The sequence below is a fragment of the Capsicum annuum genome, chromosome 1 (assembly GCF_002878395.1).
Source record: "Capsicum annuum cultivar UCD-10X-F1 chromosome 1, UCD10Xv1.1, whole genome shotgun sequence".
Classification (NCBI taxonomy): domain Eukaryota; kingdom Viridiplantae; phylum Streptophyta; class Magnoliopsida; order Solanales; family Solanaceae; genus Capsicum; species Capsicum annuum.
In genome coordinates, this window is record NC_061111.1 from 17,369,621 (window position 1) to 17,381,396 (window position 11,776).

An 11,776-nucleotide genomic window follows, 5' to 3' on the forward strand; every position below is an offset into this window, starting at 1 on the left:
TAAATATAATTTTGTTAGAAATGTCACATCTTACAGTAAGGTAATCAAAGTTTCAATATAAATATCGAATAAAAAATTAAAAAGACGAACTTCTTTAATCAGCAACCAATCAATAACATATAATGAGTGTATTCTTATATGGCCATACCACTGCTTCAAAAAAATATCAAAGAACCTCATTTTTTTTCTAATTTTCAAGAAATAATTTCAATCAAACATTTCTAATATGGTCAATAATTTTAGGATAATATCAAACTTGAATAGAATTTAAATTTTGAAAAACACATTTTAAGAAGTCTTTTTAGTTTTTACTTGCGAAATTTTTTTAAAAATTAATTCAAATTCATGTTTGGGAGACTTGTTTGGTCAAGTGGCTATAAAAATTTCTTATTTTGAGAAGCTTTTTTATTAAAATAACTTATTAAAAAATTACTTTTGAAAAAAAAAAAATTTACGTCTAGTTAATTCATTTGAAAATTACATTTTTATAAATGTATTATCTTTGGCTGATTTTTTTAATAAGTGTTTATGAAAGTCAACTTTAATTTGAATTATTTGGGATTTTTAAACTTCAACTAAATATAAATGTCTACTAAAAAGGATTCCCTCTGTTCACTTTTACGTTACATTATTTCTTTAATTGAATTTTTATTTATACTTATCATTTTGATATATCAAAAATAAGATTAAAAAAAAAAATCTTTTATCCTTAATATTAATTATTTATTCTTTAAATGTAAATTGATGGAGTATATTTGAAGTAGTTTCCCAATATTTGGTGAAAATTAAAAACTTTTTTTGCAATAGCGTTTATCCTCACCTATTATGATTCAAATCTCTTACTGCGACATATCCTATCATATATTTCAATCATTATTATTTGACAAGTCGAATCAGTTGTAATCTGATAACCAAATAAATTGTAAGGAGTATCATTTGTTTTTCTTATAATTTTTTAATATCCATAATTTAGTTTTAAAAACTAAGAAATTGATGTTTGAATTACGTTTAAACTTAGGTGTGTTGACTCTTATTAGAAGCTTGGTGTACTTCTAGAATGGAGAAAATACTTTTTCGACCACTTCTATTTATTCACTGTACCAAAACATAGTTACTTATTTTTCTGTTCAATTAAGAAAATGTAGAGTTGAGTTATTATTTAATTTTTAATTTATTTTGCTCTTTAAGAAATGTATCAAGTCAATATATATATATATATATATTTTTTGAAACTTCAGGAAAGTCGGGTGAGCACTTTGTGCGCACTGGGTAAACCCCGCAGCCACTAGCCTCTGCCCTTCGGGTTTACCCAGCCACTAGCCTCTGCCCTTCGGGTGAGCACTTTGTGTGTATTGGGTAAACCCCTCACTGTATAATCACTCGTAAACCACACAGGAGATGTAAACCGCACTAGGTAAACCTAGTGTGACGAGCTAGATTGAAAAAGCATTAGAGGGAATTGATACCGCGACCTTCGCTTTGAAAGTCACCCCTCAAACCAACTCAACCACACCCAAAGGTGCAGTGTATCAAGTCAATATTTAACAAATAACACTAACGAAGTGAGTATCTAATAATGTGGTTGATCATTTTCTTGATTCCATTTCCCTCTCAATAGGAAGGTAAATGAAATGATAGAAAAAGAATGAGAAATCAACGTATATGAATCCATTTCCATTCTTTCCTTGGGTTGAGGAGTTGAATTTAGGAATTGAAAAGATATTATCTATAACTATTTTTGAAACATTTTCAGTTACGAGTTTATATAATATGAAAGTGTGATAATTCAGTGTTTCAACTTATAAAAAGAAATAATGTTATGTTTAGCAAAAAGTATTAATTATAGACATATGAAGGAGTCGATGATACAGATAGAAATAAAATATACTAATAAGATTTATTACTTTATTGTTTAAGCTTTTAGTTATTATAAAATACACATTTAACCATTTTGATAGTTAAGTAAATAATATGCCAAGAGGCTGTTTGAGGTCCATGTTGCTATCTCTTTCTGCGAAGGAAAATATGTGCATTTATTCCTAATTCATTTTACATATTTAGAGCCCTTGGTTACCGTAAAAAAAGGTTGAAAAACATAAAGTGATGAAAATTATCCTTTTTAAAGTGTTTGAGAGTAATTATACTCCTAATAACCATTTATGTATATGGATATAAGTGTTGAATCTCATAATAAATCGTGATTGTGATTTATGTTTGGAAAAATTACATAAACTAGCAATCTTAAGACATTAATTACAACTAATAATAATAATTTGATAAAATTACAACTAATAACAAAACTAGCATTATTTTACCATTTTTTTTGAAAGACGCGTGAAATCTCCCCATATTTTTTGAGATCCCTATTTTTACTCTACTTTACCAATTTTACTTCCCCCAACTTGCTTCTACCAATTTTACTTCCCCCAACTTCCCTCTTTTTCTTTTTTTTTTTTTAAATTCCGCCTTTCACTCCCACGATCTTGATAAAGATAATCTCCACTTTTTAAAGTAAGTTTCTTTTTCAGTTAATGCATGTTATTTTTTTCATTTTATTTCTGTTAAATATTTCTTGACGTCAATTTTTCAATAGTAGTCTGCGAAAGTCGTCTTTTAGGGTTCAATTTTTCGTTTTTGTGTTGAAATTGTACGACTTAATGTATAATTTCTTTTTCAGTTAATGCATGTTATTTTTTTCCATTTAATTTCTATTAAAGTGTTTTTTGTCGCCATTTTTTCAATATTAGTATGTGAAAGTCGTCTTTTTGGGTTCAATTTTTTATTTTTGTGTTGAAATTGTACCACTTAATGTATAATGGCTCAACATGCAAATCGTAGTTGTTCATTTAGAGGAAATCAACCAAAGAATTTAGTTTTCAATGAAGTTCCATCATTTAGTCTTGGTTTAACACAAGATGGAGATTTTAACATGGGTTCTACTAATATTCTGTCTAAGAAAGGTGTTACCATTGAAGAGGTGAAATTGAAGCACCTTAACGATCCGAAAAAGATTGCGCAATAATGAAAAGAAAAGCATTGACAAAATGTTCATCACCAAATTCCATAAAATTTAAAAAATCTGTGGAAAAAAGAAAGTCGGATGAAAAAGGAGAATCCAGTAAAAGTGCAAGTCCCGTTACATCAGATTATGAATCTGAAAAAGAAAAAGTCGAGGAGGTATGGTGCTATTTCAAAGTTTTGTTATTGATATGAATTTTATATGTTACATACAATATATTTTAAATATGTATTTGACAACTAAAATTTGTGTAAAATATTTGTATTTGTGACTGGCAAGAATTTATATATGTATTGTTATATAAGTGTAATATGTATTATGAAAATACATTTGTTGTATTCTATGTTAAGTTGTATTGGTAGTCATTAGATTTTGAATGTGATATGTAATTCTTGTTATTTGATATGTATTTTTTACATACATAAGACCATTCCAGTGAGCATATGTAGTGTTAAAATACATATGACATTTGTGTGAGATACTTGTATTAATTAATGACAAGGTTTTTGTATATATAGTTTTATATAAGTGTATATGTATTCTGAAAATACACTTGTTATATAATTTGTATATGTGTTGTTATATCTTTTCTTGTTAATTAAATTTGTACAATTCATGTATTCAGAAAATACATATGTGTATGTTGAAATATAAGCGTAATATGTCTTCTGAAAATGCATACTGTTTAGATATGTGTTTTTATGTTTACAGCTATGAATTGTATTTGATGTTAAGTTGTATTTGGTAGTCATTGAATCTTGAATGTGATATGTAGTTATTCTTTGTTGAAATATATTTTGTACGTACATAGTTTTTTTTGTTATTCATCAGGTTTAGACAAATTTTGAATTTAGGTGTTTTGATAACTTAGATATTGACTAGTGATGTATTCACAAAATACATATGATAGATTTATGTATAGAATGTATAAATTCACTTCAAGATGTATTTTTTAAATACATATAAGACTATCTGTACAAAATAAATTTAAGATGTATTTCATAAATATATATAAGACACTGTTTTTACATATTATTGTATTTTTTATTGCATAGGTCATGCGTGATCAAATATACATGGCACGAATATTGTCCAAATTTGCTCCTCATATAGGATGTCATACGGTCAACGACATTGAAGACCGTATTAAGTCAATGTTAACGAAGAATCAGTACAAGATATTTTGTACTAAAAGTATATTTGGTTTCTTCATGGAGAAGAAAGATTGTGTCGTCCAAGCTCAACTAGGGAGATGCATTATGTCACTTGAAACGAAGGAAAATTCTACAAGTTGCATAGTCATTTGTGCAAAGAGCACAATTCTTCATTTCACTTCTATAGAGTTTGCTTTGGCGACTGGTTTGAACTGTGTTACAAACAAGGATGATTTTGTGTTTGACAAGGAGCGTCCTAACATAATTATTGATCAATATTTTGATGGTGAGAGTTTTATACAGAAAAAAGAGTTATTTGCGGCTGTTTCTGATAAAATTTGGGGGAATGATAACGATGAAGATGTGCTAAAGTTTGCCAATTTGTAGTTTATTCACGCATTCTTACTATCCTCAGTTGATACCGTAGCTATTCCACGCCTACATTTTGATTTGGTTGAGAGTGGTAGCTACAGTGACTATCTCTGGAAATCGGTTGCCTTTGAAGAATTAGCTAAAAGCTTGCATAAAAAGCTGAAGCCGAAAGAAAAGTTTTATATGCTTCTTGGAATGCCACTGGCCATTCAAATTTGGTTGTACGAGTGTTGTTCAAATGTGCCGCATACTGTTGCTTCTAAGGTGGACTCTCAAATTCCACGTCTTTTGAATTGGAAGATAAATTCTCCTCATCCAAGATATGAAACTCTTATGGAAAGCATATTTGATGATACAGATGACAAGGTTAGTTTTACTTTTTATTCTTTTTATGTGATGTTGATTATTTTTCAAATATATTTTCTCATCTGGTATATGTATATATACAAAATATCATTTGTCATTGTTTATTCATTATTGGGTATTGATCACGGTTAACTATTTTATAATGTCACTAATTTTAGCATCTAAATTATTTTTTTCTTTATATAATTTAAAATGTAGGTTCTTTTTAAGAATATCGAGCCAACAAGAAAAGAGATTTCAGCGTTTCAAATACCAAAGAAGCTTGTTCCTGGAGCTGCAAGTCATAATGAAGATGACATTGATTCGGATGATGACTTTTAGGATCCTCCACAAAGACAAAAACAATTAACCATAAAAAAAAAATCGTGTCGATTCCTCAGTTTCACCAGCAAAGAAAAAATTGAAGCCACATCCTAAAGGTGTAGATGAGCAGACACCCAAAAGGACCCCTTCACCCCGTGCTGCAAAGATACCTTCTGTGAGGACTCTAATTCACAAGCCAATTCAAACAAAAACTACGATACGTGCAAATAGAAAAGACATAAAAAGGCCTGATAGTAAAAAAACTATTCTGGTTCAGTCACCTACTCCGTCTTCCTTCAATTTCGAAAATAAAGACATCGTTGTCTCAAAGAAAGTGTTTGATAAGTTTCATGATAAGGTAATTTCTGTTTAATCTTTTATATAATTTATTTTTGCATTTCTAATTATTTCTTTGAATTCAAGTTTGGAAAGAGTTTAATGATATGTGTGGCCTACTATCGTCGAGGTATGATCAGATCACGAATGCAATTAATGAAATCAAGGTACATCAATTCTGATGTAAACAATTTTTGTAAAATATACACTTGCTATGTTAAATACATATTAAACAAATATGTATATTGTGGTTGAATAAAAATACAACATTTATACATACACAACATATGAATTTTTTTATGCCTGAAAATACATATACAGATTGTTGAATCTACTTTTTAAGATAAAATATATTTTTTGAAAATGACAATAAGTAAAATAATAAATACATAGTCATATGTGACATTAATTATATTAAATACAAATTCATCATGCAAATTTTGTATTTTTTATAATTTCATATGTTGGATTCATTCTTTTTGTTATATATTTACTATGTATTTTTCAGTTTGTGATATGTATAATCATATATAAATATGTAGAGCTAAAATAAATAGTTAGTTTACTATTTATTTTTTACTTGTATTTTCATATTGTAAACGCGAAGAACCAAGCAAGAATCTAACCAGCCACCAACAGATGAAAATGTTAACAATACATCATCCCATCAAGCGACTTCAAAGTTTGATCACGAATTTAATAAGAATATTGAAGGCACAGTGGCAATTAAATTGCGTACATTTATATGCAAAGTTTTTTTTTATATACTTTTCTAATTTATCATTACATAAAACAACATTAAAACAGGTGACCAAAGAGATGGCAGACAATCAAAGCAACAGTATGAATGATGTGTATAATGGCATTGATGAGTATAATGAGAATAATGACGATGTTCTGGTAGATCTTTTTTTTTGATTAGGTATACTTTTATTAATGAATTTTGATTGTTTTAATTTTTTATTGTTTCTTTTTTGAAAGGAAAAAACTGATATAGAAGTGCATGAAGCAAGAGATTTATGTGTCTCTTCGGTATGCTGAATATATCTAGGTTAGTTGATCAATAATTGAAAAATATTATTTTATTTAATTTGTATGAACATGTTGTGTAGAACACAAAACTGGTTGATGGAAGTATTGCTGAAGCACAAGTATCAGAATCTCAATTCACATTTTCAGATGACGTCCTTAGAAGCATCGATCTTGACTTCATAAATAAAGCCACTGCTGAAGTCGATGCTGACTGCAAGGTATTTTCAATACATGCATTGTTTTATTTTATTTATTTATTTAAAAATCCAACCTTACTAGATCTTTATACAATTTATACAAAACAAAGAAGCTGTTGTCGAGATGAATTTAACTAAATCATGAGTCAGAGATTAATGATGTGGATAAATCAAAGTTAGATCAGCAGCATAAAACTCCAGTCCACATTCATGACGGAGTAAATGATGAAAGCAATGCTGATCAAAATTTGCCTGACTCTCAGATCACTCTTCCTGATGAGCTTCTTCCTAGTCTTAATGCGTATGTCAATCTTGAACGAAGTATAATTGTACATCTATCGATAAATGAAGCACAACAAACGCCAATACATGTTTCAAGGATTAGGCGACCATCTAGATACAAAGTCACCATTCACAATGAATTTTGGTTCAGCAGATGGTTTGTACTCTTAACATAATTTTTTTTGTTAGCATATTTGTTTACTTTATATATTGAAATTGTTTTTTTTAATGGATAATGAAGTATTCTTTGTATTTTGATGTTCAGTTTTTTTTTTTTGGATTAGCTGTATTTGTTTTTAATGAGATATGGTTATATTTTGATGACAATTTTTTATGTTGAAGTTTGATAGCTTATATATGTAACAATGAAGTAGTAACAAATACATTTGTTAATATGTATTTCATAAATACATATGGAACAGTAATTGAACTTTTGTTTCGGCACAGAAGTGCAACAGAGAACATTCGATCAGAAACATCCCTTCATATCTCATCCAGTTAATGAATGATATAGAAGACACCAAGATCACCAACAAGTTAATGACGTGGCTTTCATTGGATCTTCTTAAATATCATTTGAAGAGGTATATAGGTTACAACTTATTTGTACTATATTTTGTAATTTAAGATTATATAAATGATCTACTAATATGTATAATGAATAAACAGAAACACCAAAGAAGAACATTATTTGAAGGGCAAGGCAAAAATACCACTTATCAGTTTTAAAATTTTATCTGTTGAAGACAAGAATTGGTTCTACGTTATGGGTACTCCTAGCCAGACATGGTCAGATGAGGTAAGGGATGCATTATTATGTTGATTAGTTGTATATTGAAATAAATATTAGTCCTGTGTTACATATGAATATTTGTAACTGCTTATATTTTTATAGTTGGAAATGTATATCTGTATATACATATGCAGTATGTTACATGTTCACTGATAAGTACATCATATTTACATAAGTAGTGTTGGATTATTTGAGTCTTAATTTGTTTATTTACTATTAACTATGAAATTCATTTATAATGCAACAAATTGATGTATGCTTTTACTATCTGCGAAAGAAGTCCAAGTATGATTCCAATAGCTCATATACGTTCAGCACTGTAGACTGCAATTTCATAAACATTGTTAGAAGGGTTTTTGATGTGTATAAAGTGGATGATGTATCTCTTACTGATGGTGGAAAGGAATACCATCTGCATGAGTACATAAGCAGATTCTGCATGCATGCTACAGTGTCATGGCATACGATTGATTATATCTTCATTTCTGTTCACGTAAAGACCAAATATCATTGGGTTCTTGCAGTTATATCTTTCAATCATAGGTGCATATATGTATATGATTCTTTGTCATCTGCTGGTCATGATGCTGTGGTGCTTAGCGAAATTGAAAAATTAGCGAAGGTTATATCTGTATGTCTCATTGCATATAAATTCTACGAGAATAAGGGTATTGACATTGACAATCATCCTAATTACAAATTGAATGAGAAGATGGATCCGTTTGGTGTTTCAGTTGTTCAGAATGTGCCTCAACAATCAAGTGGCAGCTTGTAAGTAACGAGTATACATATTACTTGTATATATACATATGCATTAAACTTGTAACAACTAATTACTTATTAATGTATGTATTTGCAGGGACTGTGGCTTATATATGGTTACGTATGTCGAGTGCCTTACTTTTGGTGAAGGTGTTCCATCTGTTGATTTTGACCCAGATCTTATTCACATAAGATACGCTTCACTGTTGTGGGATTATGCTACTAGGAAGGCAGAAGCGGCGGCACAAAGTGATGATGAAGCATCAATGAGTCCTCTTCGGAAAATTGAATTAACAAAAGGCACAAAAGTGCATGACATTTGATTTGTATTTTATTTTGTTGAAGTTAACAACAGTTAAATTTAGGTGGATAAATATTATTTTTTGAAATATTTCATGGGATTCATATTTTACTTTGATGGTCAAAGATGGTATTTTAATGTTCCTTAACTGTTATGTTAAGTTTTTGATGTTTAATTGTTTAATCGTTTAATCGTTTAATCTTTTATTTTTCATGGTTAGTATATGTCTTTATAAACTTTTTTCTGTAGCTTTTCATTTGTATTTTTTAATAATGTATGTGTTTATTTGTAATAACACATAAGTTTTTTCCAGTGAACATATTTATTTTAAATATACATATGCTTATTCCAGTGAACAATTGTACTTTTAACATTCATATGTATTTTTAGTTAACAAATCATTTTTTAAATATTATGCATATATACATATATAATAAATAATATGTATTTTAAGATACAGGAAAGTGTATATATGTATTTATCACATACTTATATATGTATTTATACTTCACGCATATGTATATATGTATTTTACACAGTTATCGATTTGTATATTTGTATATATGTATTTTACACACTAATGCAAATGTATATATATCTATATATATTTATGCATAGTATATTATCATATATACATTTATACATATGCTTTAATTTATATGTATATGTATTTATATATTCGTAAAAACCACAATATAAATACATACATTACATTTATATATATGCATTATGCATATATACATACATATGTATATTCTTATCTTGAAAACAAAATCATGTAATACTAACAAATACTTTGTATTTACCATTATACATATGTACAAAAATGCAAATATAAATATATATTTTTTGTATTTATGTCGATATATATGCAATTCTATAAATTATAATATATACAAATTACATATTACTATGTGTAGCTATAAAAAATGTATAAATCAAAGATGTTATATGAAATAATTTTACAATATATTATTATTTAATTCAACTTAAAAAAATTAAAATTTTCCAACATATTAATAACAACAACTTCAATAACATCAAACATTTTTTTCAAATAAAAATTCTTGTATATTTTCATCAAATAAAAAAGTTCTGCTAGTGTTTATTATCTAAATACATCAACCAACTTATCATTTGTTGTATTTCCTACATGAACGCCTATAATGCCCTTTACATCCACACGAACCACAATAATTTTTATTTTTCTTTTCAAACATATCTCTTCCGGACTTTTCACGATCCTTCTTAGAGGTCTTCCAGGGGGTCGCTTGTATTTTGGTGGCAGAACTACCTCTTTCAAAATTTTCTTAGGAATTATCCAGTCATCTTTGTGTGGTAAAGGATAAACTGGAAGATTATATGTTCGCAAGACTATTTTTGGCTTGTAAAGATTAGAGCAATATGGTCCCTTCTTAAAATTCTTGCTATCAAGAACTGCACAAGCATGAACACATGGTATCTCATTCAGCTAAAATGCATTGCAAGAACATGTTTTTCCTTAAGACAAATAATAAAATGTTTCTCCTTGTCGTGGACTGTATAAATATACTCTGATGAAGGTATTACCTGAAATTAATAAACAAAATTAATTATAAAATAAATAACATTTGCAAGGTTATGTCAAAAATAGTTTTGCAAATGTATTTAACCATCTCAGCATATGTATTTTTCTGCAAGGTTATGTCAGAAACAGTTTTGCAAATATATTTAACCATCTCAGCATATGTATTTTCCTGCCATGCATATGTATTTTTATAACAGAAAATAATTTCTAATGTGTATATAATCATATATATAAAGCATAATAAATAAATTTCATCATACCTTCATACGCGTACACTCCGCTTTATTTTGTTGAAGAATTTGTTGAAATTTACCAATAAGATCCGTAAAAGAATACAGTGCCTGTTGTCTGTTTTCACAGTTTCATCTACCAAACATCAATCTAACTTCCTCTATAAAATCATATATTGGTAGTTCTCTAGCTGATAACAGTGCAGCATCAATTGACTCGGCAATGTTTGATGTCAAAGTCCATCCCCTATGAATTGATGCATATGACCTAGCCCACTTATCATATCCCGCTAATTTCAAGTAATTCTTCACTCTAACATCAAATGTCTCCCCCTTCTCCATTAAATTGTGAAATTCAGTCTTTGAATATGATTTTGTCATTGTATAGAACACATCGGATAATGAATCATGTGATTTTCTAAAGTTTTTTTTTCACATTTCTCCATAAATACCACATACATGCATAATGTGGTACGTCATTACAGCTTTTATGATGCTTGCATTACGATCAGAAACTACACACATATTTCTTCTTTCGCCATATGATTCCTTCAGATTTTCAAAGAACCAAGTTCAAGAAGAATCATTTTCGGAATCAAGAACACCATAGGCCAAAGAAAATATATGCCCTGCAGGTTCAAAAAATACATATACGCATACATAATTTTTTACACATCAAATAATGCATATTGATAATATTATTTCTAAATACAGCTGGAAAGCTACTAAACTTTCAGATAACAACTAAAACTAATTCATATGTATATTTTAAATACATTTTTCTGACAACACTAATAAATACATCTCATTACATAAATAATATATATGAGTATTTTATAAAAACATATATTTGGGAACATATTTGAAGTCAAATACATTTATAATTAAATATCTTACCAGCTCCATCCATGATACATCCTGCTACGAAAGTTTCAGTAACCAGTCCTCGTAGATAACTTACATCAACAACTATGAATGATCTGCAATGCTCGAACACTTGAATGAAAGCAGTTAGTGCTATAAATATATATAAAAACTCACTGTCTTCATTCTTTTTCATTC

At 28.5% G+C, this 11,776-nt stretch overlaps 1 protein-coding gene across 1 annotated transcript; it reads right to left on the reverse strand.

The window, feature by feature from the left end:
* Positions 1 to 10,384: 10,384 nt before the first annotated feature.
* On the reverse strand, positions 10,385 to 11,095 carry LOC124897251. Its single transcript, XM_047410089.1, has 4 exons — positions 10,914 to 11,095; positions 10,745 to 10,832; positions 10,570 to 10,653; positions 10,385 to 10,486 (listed from the first exon to the last, which is right to left on the reverse strand). Exons 1-4 carry the CDS (start codon positions 11,093 to 11,095, stop codon positions 10,385 to 10,387), a joined length of 456 nt encoding a protein of 151 aa, XP_047266045.1.
* Between the last annotated feature and the right edge of the window lie 681 nt (positions 11,096 to 11,776).